This window comes from Pteropus alecto, unplaced genomic scaffold, assembly GCF_000325575.1.
Source record: "Pteropus alecto unplaced genomic scaffold, ASM32557v1 scaffold280, whole genome shotgun sequence".
Classification (NCBI taxonomy): Eukaryota; Metazoa; Chordata; class Mammalia; order Chiroptera; family Pteropodidae; genus Pteropus; species Pteropus alecto.
The window spans coordinates 1,441,200-1,465,229 of record NW_006430057.1 but is presented as its reverse complement, the minus strand read 5'-3'; the positions used below and the strand labels follow the sequence as shown (position 1 = coordinate 1,465,229).

The 24,030-nt window shown below is 34.3% G+C and overlaps 1 protein-coding gene across 4 annotated transcripts in view; it reads left to right on the top strand.

Moving 5' to 3' along the window:
* WDR44 (WD repeat domain 44) overlaps positions 1-24,030 on the top strand; it is a 128,419-nt gene that overhangs the window by 7,956 nt on the left and 96,433 nt on the right. For 3 of the 4 annotated variants that reach the window (XM_025046161.1, XM_006904710.3, XM_025046166.1), the window contains exons 2-3: positions 16,028-16,061; positions 21,904-21,978. In XM_025046161.1, coding sequence (XP_024901929.1) covers positions 16,028-16,061; positions 21,904-21,978 — 109 coding nt within the window. Of the gene's footprint in view, positions 1-16,027; positions 16,062-21,903; positions 21,979-22,489; positions 22,640-24,030 lie in introns of those variants that run through there. The other variant, XM_025046157.1, reaches the window with a different exon arrangement.

Sequence of the window (24,030 nt, the reverse complement as noted above, 5' to 3'; positions counted from 1 at the left end):
TCTCCTTCCTAGCTTACCCAATGTCATTAGTAAAGAAATTTTGTAGGATAACTTACTGTGCCTTATGACTGAGAAGAAACAGTGATGGATGAAACATGGAGAGGTCTTTGGGAAGGAATAAAGGAAAGATTCCTTAAATTTTGGATATAGTGGATGCATTGGTAGGTGGAATTAGTGTCACAGGTGGGGGTAGGTTATTGGGTTAGTGGAAGATAGGTGAGCAGAATGGTAGCTTGATAAAACTAGTACCTTTGCTGAGTGAAAGTGAGTAGGTTTGTCAGTATTTTATAATTGGTATTTTATTGTTATTGGATTGGCTTTAAAAATTAAAAAAGACTGAGATCAGTCTTTTTTTCTTTAAATGAACTTTACTATCCCTATTTTGTCCCAGGTCACATAGCTCTTGGCTATTGACTTTTAACCTTTGCTTTATTTCCCAGTATAGAGAGATGTCCACAGTAGATGTATAAAAGTGAGGAAAAGTTTAAGTGGTGATAGGGATGGTGTGTAAGTAGGCATACTCTATGGTATTCCACTTCTCTTCACAGTGCCTTCTACTTTGGAACTTCCTGTTTCACTCAACTACCCCGCCCACACACACACACACTCACATAGCAGTTCCTATGAGTGAAGAAGGAGAATATGGGAGGGGACTGATACAAGGCCAGTGGTTTGGATTTATATTTATGGGACCTTTGTAACTTGGGAACATCCTGTACTCAGTAAATATTAAATGTTAACAGTGAAGCCTTGGGAGGTATTGCCAGTTATCCTGCAGTCATATCAATTCTTTGTTACCAACTTTTTTCTCAGGAATTGTTCACAATAAAAACGTATTATAGTCCTACATGTTACAGATAACAAATGATATTGCCATACTGTTGACTAATATTGGGCATTAGTTTTCAAAGTACTTTTATTCACATTATTTTTTTTTCCGATTATCCTGCAGTGAGAGAGAGGACAGTTTTTTTCTGAGCTAGGTAAGACAATTATTCTAATTTTGCAAGTAAAAAGACAGCTCAGAGTGGAGCCAGCAAAAGTGAAACCTCAGTAATTTGTGGTAATTAGATGATGGCTTTGAATGGAGATGTAAAACAAGGTACTTGCTTACTTTCTTTTTCTAAACTATAAATATTTGCGATATTATATTTTAAATTATTAGAACGATGGGGCTAATTCTTCTGCCATTTAGGAATGTCTAATTTACTGTTTAAAATAATAAAAGCAGTATTTTTATGCTCTTTTTAAGCTTTGATGGAATTGATTATGGGCCGGTAGCTAAGTCAGAAAATGACCTTGCTGCTGAAAAAGCTGGAATCCCAGGCACTGCTAACTGCATTTCAAAGGGCATATTCTTTGTTCCTAAGAGAAAACCCCTCAAGATGTGAACCACTGCTGATTTGGGCTTCTGTGCCTCATGGAAAAGTCTTGATCCCAGATTTTTTTTTTTTCTGTAACTGTTTTGTAGATTGTTGTCAGTTGTTTAGTTAGGCCACAGTGTTTGGTTTTTCGGTGTTTTGTTTTGTTTTGTTTTGGTATAACTCTGATTCACATTTTGGCTATAAGCCACTAATTGGAAACACAATGTTTCTTTCTTTTTTTCTTCCCCTCAAAGGTGTTTGCTAGCAGTCACAATCAATACATGTAGTAGTTATTGATATTTTCCACCTAATTAAACCTCTCTTCACCATCAAATTAATGGGAAAAATGTATTCCTACTAGTTAGGTAATTAGAAAAATCACATCAGTAATTACTATTTAAGATATAAATAAGATTGAATAATCTTTTTAAAATAAATAATAAATTTGGCCTTCAGAATGTTTTATGTAGGTAAGCATTCCTAGGTAATTTGAGTTTTTTCTAGAATGTATATCAAGTCTTTAATACGTATTTCATTAAAGAACACAGAAGTAGAAATTCAAATACATAAAGCATATAAATAGTATTTATAAAATAAAATGTTTAATATTAAATCTTACTGTGATGTGTTTCTATTATTCATGGTATTGAGGGAGAACATGAATAATTAAAAGCTACCAGTTATACCAAAACCTCAGTTCAGTCATTAGTTTTCAACTACCTTTCCCATGAAACTTTTTATCAGATAATAGTGAAAGAAAAATTTTAATTTGAAAAAACAAAATAAATGGTTTGGTTTGATTTTTGTTCCTCTGCCCATCTTTAGTGATGAGCAGTGAACTCCAGAGGAGAAAAGCAAAGAATCTCAAAATCTGTGTAATCAGTTCACTGATAACTTGATTTATTTAATTTTTTTAAGGAAGTTTGTGACAGATTCTTTAGAGCTCAAATTTTTATTTAGGGTGACCTTAGAAGTTATAGGTTTTTACTTTTTAAGATTAATACACCATTGGATGTTTTAGATAACTTACAAAGTCATATTAGCACATTAATTTGATAAAGTTTCTGTAATATGGCCTGTAGCCCAACATCTTTTTTGTTTACTTTTTAAAAAGTAAGTTACAAAGTGATTTAGCATAATTGCATTAGTATTGACTTCCCAGGCAGTCATAAATTTAGTTATCTGTTTCTCTTGTGATTTTACTAGAAATTACTTTAAATCATTAATAGATGTGACTCTTCTTTACCCCACTTTGACAAATTGGGACATTGTGATACAGGTTCCCTACTTTGGAGTTACTGTTTTAATGTAGGTATTTATCAAATGGTTATAAACATACAGAGTAGAATGTTTTTAGTTTAGAATTATTGAGTAGGCCAAGAGAGCTGTTATATTTTTCTTATTTTGTTAACAAATAGATTATCAAGCTGTTCTTACAGGAATATGGCATAAAACTACATGAATTATGTAAATCAGTTTTGAAAAATCAGGTTGTCATTTTAGGCAAGAGGCAAGATGTAGTTGCTTAAAGGTCCACTTTAAGCTTGTAATTACTTTATATGTGACTAGATTTATATGTCATTCTAAAGTTTCCTTTGATTTTATCAAAGATCATTTGAAAATATTGCCACAAAACCTGCTTTCAAAAACTTAGAGCCATTGTGCCAAATTTTCTCACCATCTATTTCTGTTAATATCATTTATAAAATAGTTATTAGATATTTTAGGTATATTCTACTTCTTGGCTTTCATAGTATTTAAAACAACAAAATCATCTTTCAAAGGATAATAAAAGTAGTAATTTACATCTTGAGGATTCAGTTAATTCCCTGTTAATTGTCATAACTATATTCTTGGCTTTTTGTTATTAATCTTATTAATAAACCAGTATTGCCATTTATCTAGGGAAATTCGAGTGATTGCTATTTTTTGACTGCCTAGTTCAAACATGACATTTAGGTTGTACTGGGAAAATAAGACTCGTTTGTGATCGCTTAGCACTTATTTTTTTCCTGCTCTTCCTAGACTTTTCAGGTTTAGTTGGCATTGTCACTCTTGGTAGTAGCCAGCCTAAACTAGGGCTATGAGAATGGGTGTGGTACTGCTTCAAAAGATTTGAGTTTGAAAGGCCAGAGATGATTTTTGCTTAGATTCCATTTCTTTAATTTGAGTACTGTTATTAGGCTGAAAGTGCTGCTGGACTCCCTACCTTCTATGGGGGGTTTTATGCTCAGCATATAATCTAGTAAAATTTGACATGAGAATGTAACTAATTAGTAAAATCAGTATAATTCATTTTAATTCCAATGAATAATACTGTATACCAATTTTAAAAGCTATGCACTTAGAGCAAGATTTAAAAAATAAAACAGTATCTTGTTCTCCAAATTTGAACTGTTTTTAATTTTTGTTCTACCTAGGGTTTTGTTTTCTTTGTTGTTTTCCTGCCTGGCCTAAGTATGCCTGTGTGTGGGGGCAGGGGGAGTAAATCCTCATGTCAGTGTTTTCTGTTTGTGTTGGTCTCAGTTTGCCATCAGATCTTCCTATTTCCGCTTGCTGGGCTGTAGAAAGCAAAAGCCTTTAATTACCTGTTTACTTTCATGACTGGCTAAGGCTTTATCTATGCTTATATCCTGTTCACCTCAAGGACCTTAGAATCTCAGCACCTTCTTTGCACAGGCAAGCTGTTCTTTCCTCTGTTTGATTCAGTTCCTTGACATGCTGCTTAAGCTCATGTTACTTTTCTCTTTTCCTGATGGCAAAGGCAAAAAGAAGAGGGGAATAAAATCAGGCCATAGATTAATTCTCAGTTAGGCTCTTTGTAGTCACCTTCCTATAAGAAAAATATTTCTCAAGCTTCCAGCTTTATTCTAGCTGACTCACTCTATACTCCCTCCTTCCCAGCCATTGTTCCTTTTTACCTCTTTAGGAGTCTGTTAGGAATTTTGCAACCTGACAAGAGGCTTCTTCAGAGCCAACCACCTTTTTTCGTCAGAGCCTAAAAATAAGTGAGTCTTCTTAATGACAGAAAAAGAAAGAAGACCTTGTTAGTCCATTTTTCTATGTGTTGCCCAATTGTTTGAGTATATTCTTTCACCTCGTATAATGAGAAGTCTGGAGATGGGAATGTTAAGAGTGAGATCACTCATATTTTATTTGTGTACTTTAGGAGGTGGGTCTTTGAGTTCCTAGTTATTTAGTTGACTGTGAAGCAGGTATCAAATGTTAAGTTTAGTCTTCACACTTCCTCCCTATTTTCAGAAGGCTTACAGAGTATATTTGTTTGTTTGTTTTTCAGATAACCCTCAGGTAAGAGATAAAGAAACACTAAGCCCAAAAGACAGAAGGATCTGTCTGTATGTAGCTAAAGGGTGAGAAACTAGAGATAGGATCTGGCTCTTTGAAACCACAGAAATTCAGTTTTCTTTTAAAAATAGACTTTAAGCACTTGCACCATGATTTTAAAGTCCTGATTACCATAAAGCTATAGTGCCTGAGTACTAAAGATTTGAGTTGAAAATTAGGAAAGGTGATCTGATGATTGTCTGGAGAGAAACTACTTGCTGATACTCTGAAAAACCAAGTTAGACTCTTACTGCCATGTCAATACCTGATTTCAAATCGTGGGTTTTGCATAGGCCAGGCCAGGCCAGGCCAGGCCAGGCCAGGCAAGGCAGCTAGCTTCTTTTGGGGTCATCTAATCTATATGGGTTCTTAATACACATTTGTATTGATTGATGTTCAAATCTAGGAGCTATTAGTGCTTTAGGTTGTGAGAGGATATTGAGATTATGTATTGAGAGAATTGAAAAGCAAATTCTACTTTATATTACAGAAGGCTTATCAGTTTTTTTTGATTGATAAAGAAATAATGTATTTGAAATATTTTTAATATCCTTTTTATAAAAAGTGTCCTAAAATGACTTTGTATATATAGTAACTGAATCCCTTTTTAATGACATCATAATTTTAATTAATATTTAACTATAAAGTTGGCCGTTGATATTTATTTGACCTGTGTAGGGTGAACCTCATTTCAAACATGTTAACTGAGGACAGTTTTTAAATGATATAAATAACTTTATAAATAATGGTTATAAGTCACTTTATGTATGTGCCTAGAGATTTTGTCATGTTGTTACAGTAGCCATCCTGTTTTTGTTTTTGTTTGTGGAGGACAAGCTAAGCCAAAATAATGAAGCTGTTACTACACCTTTGTACTCTTCATTGAGTGTTTTTGAAAAGTATACATAATAGTATATATGCAGTATTTGCATTTGGGCATGTGCACTTAATGCATTGTGGAGAAAAACTTTAAATTCACACATGTACAATTTTTTTTTATGTAGTCAGTGAATGCTATTGAATAGTTAGACGAATAATTATACAATGACATTGGCCATGCAATTCCTCCCACTTCATCCCTTTTTCACACACTAACAGATCATAGGATGAATAGTCCACCTAATTAACTTGGGTGTGGGGTAGAGTTGCCAGATAAAATACAGGACTCACAATTCAATTAGTTTCAGATAAACATACTGAAAATGTATTTGTTTATCTGAAATTGGAATTGAACTGGGCAGTCTGTATTTCTAGTTGCTAAATCTGGTTACCCTAGGTTGGGGAGAAGCAGAAGACAAGTGGGTATGAGCACAGTTATGAGACTTCACTACAACTGGAGTGTACACTGACAAGGATAGCCTTTGACAGAAGTACCAAGATTTTTGAGTGCAGTGTTGATTTTAGTGGCCAACAGTTTTTTCTTTGGAAGTACATTGGTGAAAACAAAGCTCAGAAATAGCAAAACTTAACAGTGTGTTATTTAGGGATATATTACATTTTAAAAATGAAAAGAGGAATAAATCAAATCTGGGCTAGTGGTTCCCTCTAAGAGAAAGGTAGCATATGGAATTAGAGCACACAGTAGCTGTGCTGCTCTGGATGCTTTTCTCATTCTCAGGTGACGTGATGAGTCACAGTTCATTTTATTTATTACAATTTATGATTACATATCTATGCTACATGTATTCTTTTGTACATATGAAATACAGAAGAACAGTTTAAAAGTTAAAACATAAGCTTTAGCAAGAAAATTAGTCTCTGCAAAGTTTCACTGCCTGTACTTTCCAAAATAAATCTAAAATTCAAAAAGTCAAGGCATTCATTTCTTCCTCCTCCAGGTTAGCCATCCTTAGTTCTTTATATTGTCTACTCAGTTTCTAGAACATTCACCAAATTGCTTTCTCTCTTTCAAATATGTTTTATGTTATCAGTGTTCCTTTTAAAATGTATCCCAGTGGTACACAGTATTCTTAAGTGTGCTTTTATCAGTGAGAAGTCAAGAAGAATTTACCACTCTCCTTGCCCTGGACATAATAGTTCTGTTAATTTAGCCTAAGATCACAGTAGCTCTTGGCAGCCATATCACAGGCTTTTACTCTGAGCAATCAACAACAATACCTAAATGTTTTCACATGCTTTACTGTTAAGTCATATCTCCCCAATCATGCATTTTACACTTATCCAACTACATTGCATTCTGTTAAGGTTTGGCCCATTGTTTTAACCTGTTGAATATTTTTGGATCCTGTCAGCCAGTATCCTCCCTATCCCTATCCCAGCTTTTGGGTCATCTGCAAATTTGATAGCTATTCCATCGGTATCCTCTTTCAGGACATCAGTAGGATAGAGCACATGAAATTTTTTTTGATATTTTCTTATGGTTTCTCATTGATCCATTAATCACACCTTGGGTAATGTTGTCATGCCAGTTACAAACCCACCTAAGTGTATTCTAGTCTATATCTCTTTGTCATCTAAAAAGTTATCAAGAAGGTTATAAAATTTAGTGCTTTAATCTGGTTTTTTTTTTGCATGTGTACAGTATTCGCTTATATATTTTAGGCCAGTAACCTCATAGAAAAATTAAGTTAATCTTGCAGGATTGGCTTTCTGTGAATGCTTACTGACTCTTAATGGCTATCTTTTTCCCTGTGACTAAGGCTTTTAAACCATTTAACAAAGTGCTTAAGAATTTTGCTTGGGATTGACAACATCAAGTGAATCTGTTTGTAGTTTGTAACATCTTACCTGCTTTCCAGTGTTGACTATTAGAGTGTTTTACTTCTCTTCCATCCTCCCTGATTCTTCAAAGGTTTTAGATAAGGATCCAGCTCTGTAAATTCTCAGAATATGCTGGGATATAATTTGTCTGGGATAGGAAAACTGAACTCATTTAGATTAGCTAGGTACTTTTATCTCCTTGAAGGCTTTGAGATTCAATTTCCTCATTCTTACACTTTTTTTCCCCTGTCTGGTTTGACTATCAGTAATCTTAATTGGAATAAAAAGAATTGAAGCAGTCTTTAACATTATACTGTTCATCCACATATAAGCAGACCTGTGCTTTCTTTTTCTTGCTCTTGTTCTGAATATAAATTAAAATAAAGACAAGCTTTGTCTCTAGTATTTTTAAAATCCTAGCACATTTTGAGACCAGTCTTTCTAATAACTGTTTTGATAGGTTTTTTCAATTTTCCTTGGATATGTGCCCATTCCATCCCCATAATCTCTTCTGTCTGTTTTCATTTAAAATATTTCTTAAAACATATCACCATGGAGATGCAATAAACAAAATTTAGACCATGAGATATTATACAGGATGAACAACCTAGTTTCTTTGTTTGTTTAAGGCTATTTTTTTAAAGCAGTTTTAGGTTGGCAGCAAAATGGAGAGGAAGGTACATAGATTTCCCATATACCTCCTCTCCCCATATGTATATAGCCTCCCACATTATCAGCATCCCCCACCAGAGTGGTACATTTGTTACATTTCATGAACCTACGTTGACACATCATAGTCGCCCAAAGTTTATAGTTTACCTTAGAGTTCATTTTGGTGTTGTACATTTCTATAGATTTAGACAAATGTATAATGACATGTATCCATCATTATAATATCATACAGAATAGTTTCACTGCCCTAAAAATCTTCAGGATGAACAACCTAGTTCCTCAACACATGAACTGCAAGAAATAAAAGATAAAGAGGAACCTGTTAATGGAAAGAGACATATAAACTGATATGGACCTTATTTGGATATTGATTGAAATGAACCAACTGTAAAAAAAAAAGAAAGAAAATGAGACAATCTGGGAAATGCTCACTTGTTAAATTTGATAACAGTACTGTGGTTATTTCTTAAAAATACATCTTTTTTAGATATATACTGAAATTTTATGGGTAGAAATGAAATACTTTTGGAGATTTGCTTCAGATTATCTGACAAGGGAGTGAAGGGAGGGGTATTGTTATTGACCATTACTGAACACGATCAATATGCTGTGCATGTGAGTTAATAATATTATTTTTAATTTTGTATATGTTTGAAATAGCCATAAGTAAAAGTTGGAAAAACTATCCCAAAATATTTTTTATGGTCATATACATTGTCATTGGCAGATTCAGGACTAAAACTCATATCTCCTGATTCCAGATCATGTTCTTTTACTACATAGCTAAACTTACAACCCTTCTATATCCAGATGGATGTCAAGTTGCCCTTTCAGTCTCTGGGACTCCTAAGCCTTCCCTGGGAAATTTGTGGTGATACTTCTAGCTAATCAAGGCTTTAATAAATGGCCAGTTTCATGTGACTGGCCACCTAACCATGTGAAACCATGAAGGGGTATTACAGTTATTAGGATAACTTGACAGGCTGCATGGGTTGTTAGAATCAGCAAAGAGACTTGAGTCCTAGTCCTAAAGAGGCCTTTGATCTTAGCATAAGTTTTAGGAGATCAGAGATTAGTCTGCTGTGTTTACTACTTTATACCCAGTGACTACCTAGCACTGTGCTGATACATGGTAAACAGTAGCTAAATGTTAATGGATTAATTTATGGATTAATGAATTAAAAAATTAATGGATTAATTTAACTTTTCTTGGCCTCATTTTCTTCACATGTGAAATGAGATAGTTGGCCTAAATGATTCTTAAGCTTCCTTCAAACACTAAAAAAAATTTATTCTTCCCTTATGACTGGTTTTTTAAAAATCCTTTTAGGATTTTGAAAAAAAAAATTGAATAACTTTTAACACTAGGTAATATCAATACGTAGTATGCTCACTTCTAACACTTATGACAGAAAACCCACAGTTATTATGTTGCACCCAAATCTCTTAAAAATAGCTTACTTCTCTGCATTTTCTATTAGATTGATTTTGTTTCTGTAAAGTGAATAAATACTGTTCTCAACATTACTAAATTAGAGAATCAGGTTTAACAAGTTCCAAAGTTGAGCTAAGAGTGTTAATAAAATGTTGTGTTGCTTGCATATTTGTACCTTTCACTGAAATTGTATAGATTGTAGTACTGTGTCAGAGTTTATGAAGGATTTGACATTTTGCTTCCTATGGAAACTTGGTGGCTAACTTTTGGGTAAGTTGCAGTTATTGTCATCAGATCCAAATCCCAGTGACTAAGCACCTACCTTTAGGAGTAATGATCTTATTATTCTTATGAAATTTTGCCTCATGTATCCAAAGGTTATCATTGGATCAGGTCAGAGTTCATGCAGATATTAAAATGCCTTGGTATTGAACACAAATACTGTAGCGGCGAAGGGAAAACTATAATTTATTTTCTCTTCAATAATGTTTTTCTTTTAATTTTTCAATTACAGTTGGCATACGATATTATATTAGTTTCAAATGTACAACAAAGTGATTAGACATTTATGTATACCTTATGAAGTGATCACTCCAATAAATCTAGTACCCATCTGACACCATACATAGTTATTACAAAATTATTGACTATATTCTCTATGCTGTACTTCACATCCCCATGACTATTTTGTGACTACCAATGTGCACTTCTTAATCTCTTCTCCTTTTTCACCCACCTGGAAAAACTCCTGTAATTTAAAATGCTAAATAGTTAGGGACTGGAGAAATCATCTGTTACACATTATTTTATATTCAAACATGATATTTGTTAGTATAAACTCAACATAGTGAATGAATGAAAATAACTTTTTTATAGAAAACAGGATATAATGAATTAAAATATTCTATCTGTTTTGAAAGTTGTTGAAGTACTCATCTGAATATTACTTTTATATTCAAAACCTATGTGGAAGCCACACAAAATAATTTTAGTATTTTACCTTTAAGCCATATGTTTTTTTTTAAAGCAGTACTTGTTTAAAGCAGACTTTATTTTGAAGCTGTTTCAGAAATTGCTTCTTTTTCATGTTTAAATTTAATAGTACCATTGATAGACAACATCTTCAATTTCTGAGACTATGCTGGAAAATCAGAGGTTTACTGTGTTTTTAGTTAGTATTAATATGTTAGAAGATGTTTTATGTTATTAGATAATCAAGGAAGTTTAGCACTTTAAAGTTAAAAATATGTTAACGTTTATTGTTTAAATTAAGCATTTTGGTTATCAGATATTTAAATGTACCAAAAACATCTGTTTTAAAAAATGCCCTGTGATAAAATCTTTTGAAACGAAAATTGGACTTCTGAAGTTCTCATTCTGGTTTGTTAGGTTTTATTTAAAGTGCATAATACCATCAGTACTTAAATATGTCTACCTGTTACTTCAGAGTTTTCTTAAAGATTTCTCACTTGTATGGGGTATAAGAGTTATTTAATATAGACATTTGGACTTTTTCATGGAAAAATTACTCACCTTAACCTGTAAAAAGGAGGAATATAATTGTTCAATTTAGTATCTACATAAAATTTTGAAGGAATATTTTTCTAGTTAACTAGATGCAACTAGATACTTCTCTGTGTGTAGGATTATGTCCATGTTTACTATAATATATCTTGAATTTAAAGGTAAGCAGACAGTATAAAATTTAGATCATTAATCATGGTATAAATTATATCTTCACTTCCAAGCTAATGAAGAGTTTTACAACTTCCTAAAATTGCAAGAACTCCAAAAACCCTTGCTTACAGGTCTTGCAGCTAGTTGGATGGGAAAGCCAAGAGTAGAACTTAATTTTCTTGACTTCCAGTTCCTTATTTCTCCTGTCCCCAAACTCAAATATGAATATAGTGATACACCACTTAGCAACAGGGATCTGTTCTGAGAAATGCGTTGTTAGGTGATTTCACCATTGTGTGAAATCAGAGTGCACTTACACAAATGTAGATGGTATAGCCTACTACACACCTAGGCTATATGGTATAGCCTATTGGTCCTAGGCTACAAACCTATGCAGCATGTCACTAGTACAAAACAACATGAGATCATATCAAACACAAGAGAAAATGATGCAATCGAGATGCATTAAACAGATGTAAGAGGCTGCTGCCAGTGTAGCACAGCATACTGTTTTACAGGAAACTGTTTTTATAAGTAGAAAGAGTATACTCTAAAATAACGATAAAAAGTATAGTAAATAACATAAACCAGTAACAGTCATTTATTATCATTTTCAAGTATTGCGTACTATACATAATTGTACATACTATACTTTTATAGGACTGGGAGTGTAGTAGGTTTGTTTACACCAATATCACCACCAACATGTGAGTAATGTGCCGTGCTGGCTAGGACCTTATAATAGGAAATTTTCAGCTCCAGTTAAAATCTTACATGACCACTGTCCTATATGCAGCTCCTCATTGACAGAAACGTCGTTATGCAGTACATGACTGTAGCTGTTTTCTTTAGGCAAATAATCACTCTAACTAGTGTAATGTTATCATCTCTACTTTGAAGTTAGAGACTAAGTGACAGAGAAGAGTTGGGTGGTTATCTGGGGATACTGAAGATTAGTGACACCTCACTTATCTGGCGGCTACTTCTTTGGTAATGACAGTTCTCTTATACAGCTGGAAATAAGAAATAATCACTTAAAACATCCTCTGAAAAGTAAAAAAATAAAAATAAAAATAAAGTACCACAAAGTGCACAATAGAGTCATGTACAAAACGTCTCAAGGGGAAACTCTCACTCGGTATCTCTGGATTCTTCCTTTACCATGCAGTTCCATTTTTAAAAACCTGGTTTCCCAGCTCAATGCAGATCTGAAGCAAAGATTAGAAGAGAAGTGGGAAGAGGAAAGCTTTTAAAGGCAGGCATATGGCCAGTTGTAAGAAGTGACCACTTAAATAGAAGAAGGAGATGCAAAACTGCAAAACACAGACATTCTGAACATAATAGTCTAGGGTCCTGTAGTGTGAAGGCAAATAAATCCCCTGCACCTTAGGGTCCCTGGAGAGCATTAGAGTATTAAAATAAAGTGTGGTATTTGAGCATGATAATTACTCTGAGTCAGTAAGAAAGGGGAAATTATATATCCTTTGTTTAACAAGTTATTTTCAAGGAAACGATTACTGAAACAGCAAAGCTTAGCCTATAATGTACTTATTTACAAGGCTTTTGAAATTTGAAATTCAAAAATAATTAAAATATTTTCAGAATTTTTGCACTCAGAGAAGCTTCATCTCTCTGGAAATTTTATTTATGGAACATTTTATTATTTATTCCCTAGCAGTGCCAAAAATTAGGCATTAATTGTAGTTGTTAAAGGCAGATCAGGATTCAGAGCCCCTCACTTAATCAGTTTAGTCCAACCCAAGAAGCAGCACTAATTGCCTTTACTTTGTGCTCATTCATAACACTACTTAGAATTGTTTCATAACCACCACCTTTTAAGACTTTACCCAGAAAGGAGGCAGTATTGCAAAGTAATTGAGTGGGCCCTAGAGTCACTTTGCCTGGGGTCAAAATCTGGCCATACTATTTACTAGCAATACAATTTATATTACCTAATCTGGTCCATGCCTCAGTTTTTTGTTGTGTAAAATAGGGAAGGTAATATAAACTATTTCATAGGAACGTAGTGAGGACTAAAGCTAAAGCAAGTCCAGTCTTAGCACAATTTTTGGCATCTGCTTAATAAATGTTAACCATTGCTTTACTATTACAAGGCTTCTGTTGAGAGTGCCTCCTGTGGGAATACTAAATAATGACTTGCAGTTTCCTACTGTGAAGTGAATTGTTCTTTTCTCATCTTGGCACATGATAGAAATCATTTTAACCAACTTTGCTAATTATAGACATGCTTCTACTTTTTACTAGATGCTGATGTTCTATAAATGGATAAAAATGTACCAGAAAAGAATCCCGGTCTTACAGACTACCCCGTTAAAGACAATTTTAGGCTTATTTAGACTGGAAGAAATGATAGTAATCTGAAATGTTTTACTACCTACCAAGACCTTAACAACTCATAACATTTAAAATGTTTCAAACATGAATGTCTTGTTTGTTTGTTTAATGACATCACCAAATACAAGTATGATCCCATGTTAACCACCAGCTGGATATAATCTGGTGTTTTTCATGTCCCTGTCAAGTGGGCTAGAGCTTGACAGGCTTTAGGGTACCTTTTTGGTTTTCCAGAAATTGGTCTCAGGCTCTCCACTACTGACAGACTGCCAAAGTGCCTTGGAGAAATTTAGTGAAGTTCATCATTTGTGAGTTTCAGTGGAGTATTCAAAACTGCTGAAGAAACTACCACCTATTTCGTGTGCTCCATGTGCTCTCTCACTTAATTCTTGTAGCAATCCTATGAAGTAGGTGGTTTTAGTCCCTTTTACCAAGGAGATTGAGGCCTGGAGAAATTAATTTGATCATGATCACACACAGGGTAAATAAATGGTGGAAACAATATTCAAGCAAGGTTCATCTGCTTGAAAATCCACGCTCTTCTTGCTATGACCCCTTGTCTCTTAAAAGGAAGTAATGAATTACTCTCTGTTATATGTAAAGCCCCACCAGAACCAATCTGAAATATTTCTATGTGTGTCAATAATTGGTCTATCACTTAGATCCTGTGACTCAACAGCCAGAAAGTGCTCTTTACCAGCGGTCTCCAACCTTTTGGCACCAGGGACCAGTGTTCCTATGAGAATCTAAGGCCTGATGAGTTGAGGTGGAGATGATGAGATGGTAATGCTAGTGCTGGGGAGTGGCTGCAAATACAGATGAAGCTTTGCTCTCAAGCGTTGCTCCCTAGCCCCTGCCACTCACCTCCTGCTGTGAGGCTGTGTTCCTTACAGGCCACGGACTGGTACTGGTACTGGTCTGCGGTCTGCTCTTTATGAAACCAGTTACATACAAAGGAGAAATGTGATTCTCTGTTCTGTTTTTTTGTTTTTATTGATTGTTTGGACAGACATCTAAAAACCCTGGTCAGATTTCTCAAAATGAGGGTCATGGAGAAGGCAGAATTTTTTTTTCTTCCCTTCTCTACCTCATATGGGCCTTAAGTTCTTTAAAATCTCATTTCCTCTTATCGCTACGCCTCTGTGGCAGGTGATTTTTTTTTTCCTGATTGACATTTAGAATGTGTGCCAATATGTGGAAATTTGAACCCCTTCAAGGTTTTTTGTTTTTGTTTTTTAATTCTGTTGTTGTTTTGATTGCACTTGTATTATTTTAGAAATCCTTTGTGTGGAGTATCCTTGGTCTTTGTCACCTCAGGATAAACAGGATTTTGTTACATAGCAGTATAGGTTTGCCAGAGAAGCCAAATTATTGGGGACATAAAATTTTTCGTTTCTGGAATTTGTCCTTTGTTAACATGAAATTATATTGTCCGGGTACTGCAGTTAAATGGCAGGTATTATTTTATACAGCTACTTTTTTTGTTTTTTAAACAAGCCTTAAAATGCCCCCCCTAAACTAGAATTGTGTCTTATTCATCTTCATATCTCTAGTCGCTGGTACATAGTAGATATTCCATAAATATTTGTTGAAGAAAGGGGTTGATTTTTCTGTCTGGCAAAAGCAAAATTTTTATCACATTTAAGTTTCGATTAGTGGTCAAGGATTCTTGTACCAAATATGGATTACTCAATGCGGCATGCGAAGAGCATGGTAGTAGAACTTGATGCTTTTCTTGGTTCTGCACCTAAATATGTGACTTTGGGGAAAATCACTTAATTTCTCAGCACCTCCTTTTCTTTATCTGTAAAAAGAGGCTCTGTGATTAGATGATCCTGAAAGTGCCATTCAGCACAAAGTTGTGTCAACACAAACTGGGCATCTTTCTTCAAAAGCAATGATGTAAATGCCTAATGCATATGAAACTTTTCATCTACACTACAAATCAAAGAAGTACAAATTAAGACCACAATGAGATATACTTTTACCTGTCAAATTATTAAACAGTTTTAAAAACATTCATTTAAAAACAAACATTTACTCAGAGCAGTGGGGGTATGAACTGGTACAACTGTTCTGAGGGCAATTTGAGTTTTTCAAAATGCTGAAAAGTGTATATACTTTTGACCTGCACTTCCACTTCTAGGAGAATTTACTTTAAAGAAATTTATCATGGAAGAGCACAAAATTTTTACAAAGATGCTTATTATAGTATTACATGTCATATATATAGAAAGGCAAAAGATACATACTGAAATCACTACATGGTAAGACTATGGGTCACTTTAATTTTCTTTATTTTTTTCATGTTTTCTGTATCTTCTTTATGCACAGAGACTTTTTCAATCACAAAAAATACACGTTTTTGGAAATATATGCTTGTCTTTAATAAGTGTATAGAATTATTTCCCTTCTCACCTCCACTATTCAACACCACCTTGCTTTTATTTCTGAACAGGTCTCCAGAAAAGGTTGGAATTTCAACATTAGAGGTAAGTTATGCTTTCTGAAAGTTACGTTTCTACAAATCATGTACACTTTTCATTCATTTTTCTCTTACGTAATTATTTTCCTTGTTTTTGCTTTCTATTATTTTTTGCTAAATAATATTGTCCTTGTATCTTACTAGGTGTGATTAGATACTCTAGAAATACCTAATTAAATATCATGCTCTAAAGAAGAGACTATAAGTAGTTTTTAGATTTCCACTAATTTTTATTAGATTTATAATTTTTAGAATAAAAGAATACTGTAACATACTTGTATTTGTGTGTGTGTGTGTGTGTGTGTGTGTGTGTGTGTGTGTGAATTGAAAAAGAATACTTACTTGCATGACAAAAATGTAGAGTAACCAAAACACTTGTATACTTCTTATGGGCACATGTATTGGTATCATCACTCTATATAAAAATCAATCCCAGCCTTATATCTAAGCAAAGGATTTTGTTATTGAGACATTATATCACAGAGCCATTTTAAGTACAGGACTATCACCAAATAGATATTCTTTAATATTTGATATTTTACATTAAACTGGGTATATACTTTCTGTATGTGTATGTTTGTATATGTTTGTGTGTGTGCTTTGTGAGCATGGAAGAAACATGCTGGGTTTTTTTTTCCCACTTCCAGTGTTCCTACCTTCTTTCTATACACATTGAATATTGATCTCTTTGATAAACTGTGGTATATTCATATAGAATATTCTACATCGATGGTTATGAATGAATCAGTTATACAGAATAACATGGTTGAATTTCAGAACCGTAGTGTTGAGTGGGAGAGGGGACAATTCACAGAAAAATACATGCAGTAAGATTACATTTATATTCAGTTCAAAAACATGGAAAATTACAGAATATATTATTTAGAGTTACAAGTATGGTAAAACTATAAAGAATAGTGGAGGAAAGATAAACACAGAGTTTAGGATACCAGTCATCTCTAAGAGGGAAAGAATGTAATAGAAATAAAAAAGGATATACAAGAGAATTGAAAACTAATGGTAACAATGTTCTTTTTCTTAAATGCTTAAGAAAGGTTAAATCATAATTCTTTATTCTTTATATTTTATAGAAAAAAAAACCTTTTGTATTCTATTTAATAAAAACAATTTGAGAAGTAGATATAGACATGGTTAAAATTCACTCATTGCAAAAGTAGATGGTTGAAAATGTAACTTCCCTCCCATCATCCCTCATCCTCCTCCACCTCCCAATTCTGATATCCAGAGACAATTGCTGTTTATGCTTAGCTCTAAGATATTTTTAGATTATAACAAATAGCTTTTGGGAATCTACTTTATCTCAGTAATTATAGATTATCCTTAACTTGAATAAAATTAGATAGAAATGAACATATTTAGTAAATAAATATGAAGTTGGATATTGTTCTTTTTTACTTTGTATTTTGAAATAATTATAGAGTCACAGGAAGCTACAAAGATAGTACAGGAGTCCTGTGTATTTTTCACCCATTTCCCCAGTGATTATATCTTACTTATAGTACAGCATCAAAACCAGGAATTTGACATTAGTACAGTATGAGTGTATACGTCTATGTTAGTTTATTACGTGTGTATATTTGTGTAACCACCACCACAATCAAGATGCAGATCTGTTTCATCACCACAAAGATCTCCCTTGTGCTACCCCTTTATAAAGTCATACCCGCCTCCTCCCCCTCCCCACTATCCTTAACCCTAGGCAGCCACTAATTTGTTTTCTACCTCTATAATTTTATCATTTGAGAGTATCCTATAAATGGAATCATATAGTATGTGATCTTTTGAGATTGGCTCAGAGGATTGATATCTATCTGAGTTGTTGTATGTATCAATGGTTTGTTCCTTTTTAATGTAAAGTAGTATTCTGTGGTATGGATGTACTCAGACTGTTGAATGCATGTTATGTATAACAGTATATGTATTGATATCTTAAGAGATCCAAAGAAAAATTTGATGTAGTCCTGATTTTTGATTATTTTCTTAACATAGTAGAGACATGTATATGAAGGGATGATATATGAGGTATTGATGTTTGCAGAATAGACTAGACCATAAGTGCCACAAGGAATTTGGAGGAGGAAGAAAGGGAGAGACAGAGTGACCATAAGAGTGCTGTTACCTGGAATAGGAGAGAAAAGTTTCAAGAGGGAGATAGAATTGTACTGGGCTTTGAAAATTGGGAGAGATTTGCATAGTTAGAGAAGAACTGGGAAAGAATTGTGTGTTAGGCAGTAGTATGAACTACTTAATATACAAAGGCATATAATTTGCTGGGAGCATTGAAAGACTGTTGTGACCGATATAAACATTTCAGTCATGGAATATTGGAAGAATAAATCGGGGCCAGATTTTGAAGAGCCTTGAATGTCAGGTTAAAAACTCTGGGCTTTAAATTTTTGAAGAAAGACATTTAAAAAGTAAACCAGGTCTATTCATGTCATCGCAAATGGTGGGATTTCATTTTTTTTTTTTTTTTTTTTTTTTTGCTGGGGAATTTAAAAAAAATGGTAGAAAGGTGGAAGAACTTTGGAGGAAAGATACTAAGTACTTAGAGAGTTGTTAAGAGGCATTTAGAATGGCAAGACATAAGACTCCAACAAAGGGACAGTGTTGACAGGAATGGAAGTATGAATATGACAACTATTTAAGAGTTGTTTCTTGTTTTCTCTTCTCAGCCAAAAAGAGTGGAGGTTACATCTGTAAAACATTTTTTTTTTTAGATTTCACTTTATCACTGTTATTAGCTTCTCCTTCCTCACAACTAAACTAGAAGTGACATGACTTTTTTAATGACTGACATTTTTAGCTTAATGTTTTTTAGTAGATAATGAAAATTTCTTTGAGTGTAGATCACTTGTACAATGATTTGTGAAACTGAGTTAGTCTTGTAGGATGTGCGTATTGAAATTAAAAAGCTCAAATCTGATAACAATACTGTGAGGAGGGTGCAAGCAGCTTTCTGATATCCAACACAGATGGAGTGGTGTGAATTACTAGAAGTTGAATGATCTACTATACTTTTTAAAGGAAGTGTTTTTCGGAGGTTGTGATAGGTAGGGGTTAGAGAAATGTCCTGATGATGGAAAAGCTGAGATTTAGTAGGTAGTGTGTTTTAGTAATGGGGCAGCCCAAATCCAGCAGTAATAAATAAGGACTGTCTCAAGTCTAGCTGAGTTGGTGTTGGTTTTCTGCAGGCAACATGCTTGACTTTCATTGCTTTTCCCCCAAAGCCTGATTGAGATGCTGGGGGTAGGACCTGGACCTTAAACATCTCTGGGAGAGAATCTATATATGTCTACACAGATGTGTAGATATACTAAATCAGGTTTTACTGGGAAATCTTTCGATTAACTTCTGTAGAGATCAGATTCTCTGGTAGGTGCCATATCACTCCTTTAAACTTACGACAATAGCAATTTAATTTATAGAAGTGGACAGCTTTCAAAAGTTCAAAGTCCAAGAGAGTTTTGTTAAAACCAAATAAAATAGAATTCTAATCACCGCTTGGCAGTTTTGGTCAGTGTAAGAATGTTAATCTATGATCTTTGTATTTAATTCAAACACATTAAATTGAGGTATAGGAGTATATTTTCGCTTAGGTTAACTTAAGGGGAATATCCACAAAATTAGGTTGTACAGTGCTTCTGATTTTCCTACTAATGAACAGTTATTGGAGCATAATTGGGTACATATACTTGATTCATAGGACAATTGAAGGTGTTTCTCTAATATGCATTAACTGTTCTTAATGGCCATTAGCTTTCAAGTATTTTCTGTCCCTCACCTTGTCAGGATTATTTTCTTATCTGTTTTTTTCCAATTTTGAGAAATAATTGACATATATCATTGTTTAAGACTTACAGCATGATGGTTTTATTTACATACATTGTGAAATGATTACCACAATAGGTTCAGCTGACTCTGTCTTCTCATATAGATGCAATAAAAAGAAAAGAAAAAACAGAAAAAATATTTTCCTTATGATGGGAACACTTAGAATTTATTCTTAATAACTTTCCTATTTATCAAATAGCATTGTTAGCTGTAGTCATTGTGTCGTACATCACATCCCTAGTACTTATTTTATCTTCTGACTGGAATTTTGTACCTTTTAACCACCTTCTTCTAATTCACTCTTCTTCCACCCTTAATTGGTTTTCATTAGAGGTTTTTTGTTTGTTCATTTGTTTGTTTTTTAGTTTAAAACTAAAATTCGATTAAAGGATATGTAAACTTAAGATATGTGTATTAACTGAAGAAAAACCAGAGCATACATTATTCAACATTCATTCAGCAAATGATTACTTTTGCCAGGCTCCATTTTAGATACTGAGTAAGTAGTGGTAGACAGAACACGCAAGGTCCCTTCTCTCATGGAGCTGACATTCTGGTGGGGCAGGCAAGAGACAAAAAAAATAAAACAAGTAAACAAGGTCATTTCAGATGGTGATAAGTGCAACAAAGGAAAAAAAAATAGGATAATGCGATAGAAAGTTAGAAGGGGGCTATTTTAGGGTTGTCAGGGAAGTCTGTTCTGACATAATAACACATGAGCTATGACCTTGAGGATGGTAAGGAACCATCCAGTTGGCCAAAGTATGATTGTGGGTTTTCAGTGGGAGAAGGAGGTGAGAAATGTGTAGATGTCAAAGATGTAGGCAGGGGCTATATCATGTTAGGCCCTCATGGGCTGTGGTAGAGTGTGGATGTTATCTAACACTTAAAATTTCATGAAACGGCTTTTCTCTAGTAGAATCTAAATTGGTAGTATTCCCCAAATGCTGCTAGGAATTCAATGAAACAACTTTTCAGCTTGAAGTTATTGGAAGTCCTATAGAAATTTCTCAAGCACATTAAATCTTCAGCATTATAATAATCTCTGGAGTAATTATATCATTGAGCCTGTCATGGTCATATCCTGAGACTTGGTAGAAATGCTACCTTAATGCTTACATGCATCCTTATGTGCCTTAGAGTCGCTTATCTGACCAAGAAAAAAAAATGGTTATAGTGGCCTTCTTCTAACACACTCTATGGTGTGAACCAAGAAGTACGAAGTTGTTTTTTTTTTTTTTTCTCGGCATCAGTAGTAGCATTCAAATTGTTACACTTCTGTAAAAATGTAAAGACGACTTAAGATGGAGAAAAATATGGTGTTAAGATTTGCAAATGTATGATTACCTTATTTTACCCCATTTTTTTTCCAGCAGAAATGCAGTATCCATTATCTACCTTCACTAACCTCCCAAACATATATATATATGTACGTATGTGTATATGAATGTATACGTAGATATATATGTATTTTTGGTGGGTTTAATTTTGTTCATCTGTTACTGTATTGGGAACGTCATTAAATTTCTGGTTAAGTCTTGATTTATCTAAAACATATAGAGTTTTTAAGAAAATTATTGAATGTGGTTTTCTGTGTTATGTACTTTTGTATTTATGTATATTTATAGAGCAATACTTTGGGAAAAATAACAATTCTGTTTCATTCCTTTACTTAAATATTTAATATTTTTAAGTTACAAAGGTACTTAGTAGTTCTTATCTTTCTGTACAGTTTTTTGATGTTAAAACATTTGGATACTTTCAAAGGAAAAATATTCCATTACAGTAGAAAAATTAGAAATTGCTCATTGATAACATTTTTATGCAAATCATATTGTCCCAGTTGGCCTAAACTCTGGGCATCGATCATTATACAAATATCTAAGCCCTTTATGGGCCTTTGATTTATTAATGCTATATTTTTTAATTTGTACTCATTTTAAATAGAGTTTTAAAGAAATGATGTTATCATTTGGTCCCTTTCCTCTTTTTAGGAAACAGAGAACACTGCACACAAAGTTGGAAATGAGTCCACTGTACAAGAATTGAAACAAGATGTGTCTAAAAAGGTTGGTAGATAAAATGTCAATATTAGTTTAGCAGATGGCACTTACATGGTATATTGAAAGTAGAAAATTTTCCATATTCTTTTAGTATAGTGCTCTGTATATGGTAAATATTCAGTAAATGTTTCTTGAATCTGTTGAATTTGTGATTGAAGACACATCAGGCTTTTTAGAAGTCATTTCATAATTGATAATTTATTCTTGAAACAGCATTTTTTAAGTTACATTTATTAGGGTGACATTGGTTAATAGGATTATGTAAGTTTCAAGTATATAGTTACATAACATATCATCTGCATATTGTATTGTGTGCTCACCACCCAAAGTTTAGTCTCCTGTTGCCATATATTTGACCCTTTTTACCCTATTCAACCTCCTCCCAACCCCCTTCCCTTCTGGTTTAAAACTATTTTGAAAAATGTTTTATGATGTGCTTTTATTTTTATGCTTGTATTTTTATTAAAATAAGTTATAACGACTCTTGAGGTTACTACCAAGAGTTAAAGGTATTGAAAAGCTCAGTGCAGCTATGCTGATGTCTTTCGGAGTTGGAGATTATAAGAAGTCGTTACTCTGGCTATCATCAATAAATCAGAAGACAATGAATGTTGTTTGGACTAAGGCACAATGGTTGCTGTCCATCCAGCCCTCGTTCTGGCACCAGGTAATACAGACTTTCTCAGTATGAATCCCGCATGAGCCTCTGACCCACTGCTGGTGTCCTGGAAAAATTCTCCAGACCAGCTGAGGTGGAGAAGAGGCAATTGCCCAGTGGCTTTGGCAGAAAGCAAAAGATATTGAAGAGCTCTCAGGGAGAATATGATGAATTCCATTTTAGGCATGATGAATTTGCTATGCCAGTAGGACACCCAAATGGAGATGTCAAACAGAGATTTCAAAATTTGGTTCTAAATGCTCAGCGGATAGGTTGTAATTGACTATATGGATTTGTGAGTCACTGCATCCACTTGCCCACAGGAACCCTTGCATTCCTTTCCTGCAGATGATGGAGATATAGTTACCCACTGTTGTCCTCTTTCCTTGATCAACCATTGTTCAGACTTGTCAAGAGCACTATTTCTAAACATGTGATACAAGAACCACCTATATCAAGGAAGAGAAAAAAATGGTAGAGGTGATAGAGGCTCTGTTCATCCTGCTTGTGACCAAATCAAAGTTGTGACAGAAACACGGAGCAAACAGCAAGGAAAGTTGCCTGGGATCTAGAGGAACAGAAGCACTAAAACTAGGGAGAGAAATAATCAACCTGAAACTGTAGAAGGTAGGAGGGGGCAAAAAAGTGAGGCTGCCCGGTCCCGAGCAACTGAGTGGGACAGAGGCTGTGGCAGTGGCAGCCGGCAGCTGCAGACGCCTCTTAAAGGGGCCATGTGTGCGAGCAGTGTGACAGACCTCCGCACTTTGAGCACAAGTGCCGGTTGGCTGCTCTGGGGGCACCAGGGACTTATAGGGGAAAACTGAGTTGTTGAAGTGAGGACCAGAGCGAGGCTTTCTCCCAGAAAGAAGTGCTGGCGGTATCCATTGTTCCTCTGTTGAGCCCTCCCCACTCCCAGTGTGTGAACACAGCACTGCCATAGCTGAGACTGGATAACACAGGATTCCCTGATACTCTGCCTCCCCCAACTCACGGCCCCACCCAAGCCACATCAAAATTAAAATACCAAAGGTTAACTACAAGGAGAGAACTTTAAAAGCAGCAAGAGAAAAGCAGGGAGCACCCATAAAACTTCCAGCTGATTTCTCAAAAGAAACTATGCAGGACAGAAGGGCTAGGCACAAAATATTCGATGTGATGATGACCCAGGATCTACAACCAAGAATACTTTATCCAACAAAAGCTCTCATTTAGAGTCGGACAGATAAAGAACTTTCCAGACAAAAATAAGTTAAAGGAATTCATCAATACCAAGCCAGTGTTACAGGAAATGTTGGAGGGACTTCTTTAAGAAGAAAAAACATATATCAAAAACAGGAATAAAGAATGGTCATAACTACATTCCTATCAACAAATACCTCAAATGGAAAAGAATTAAGTGT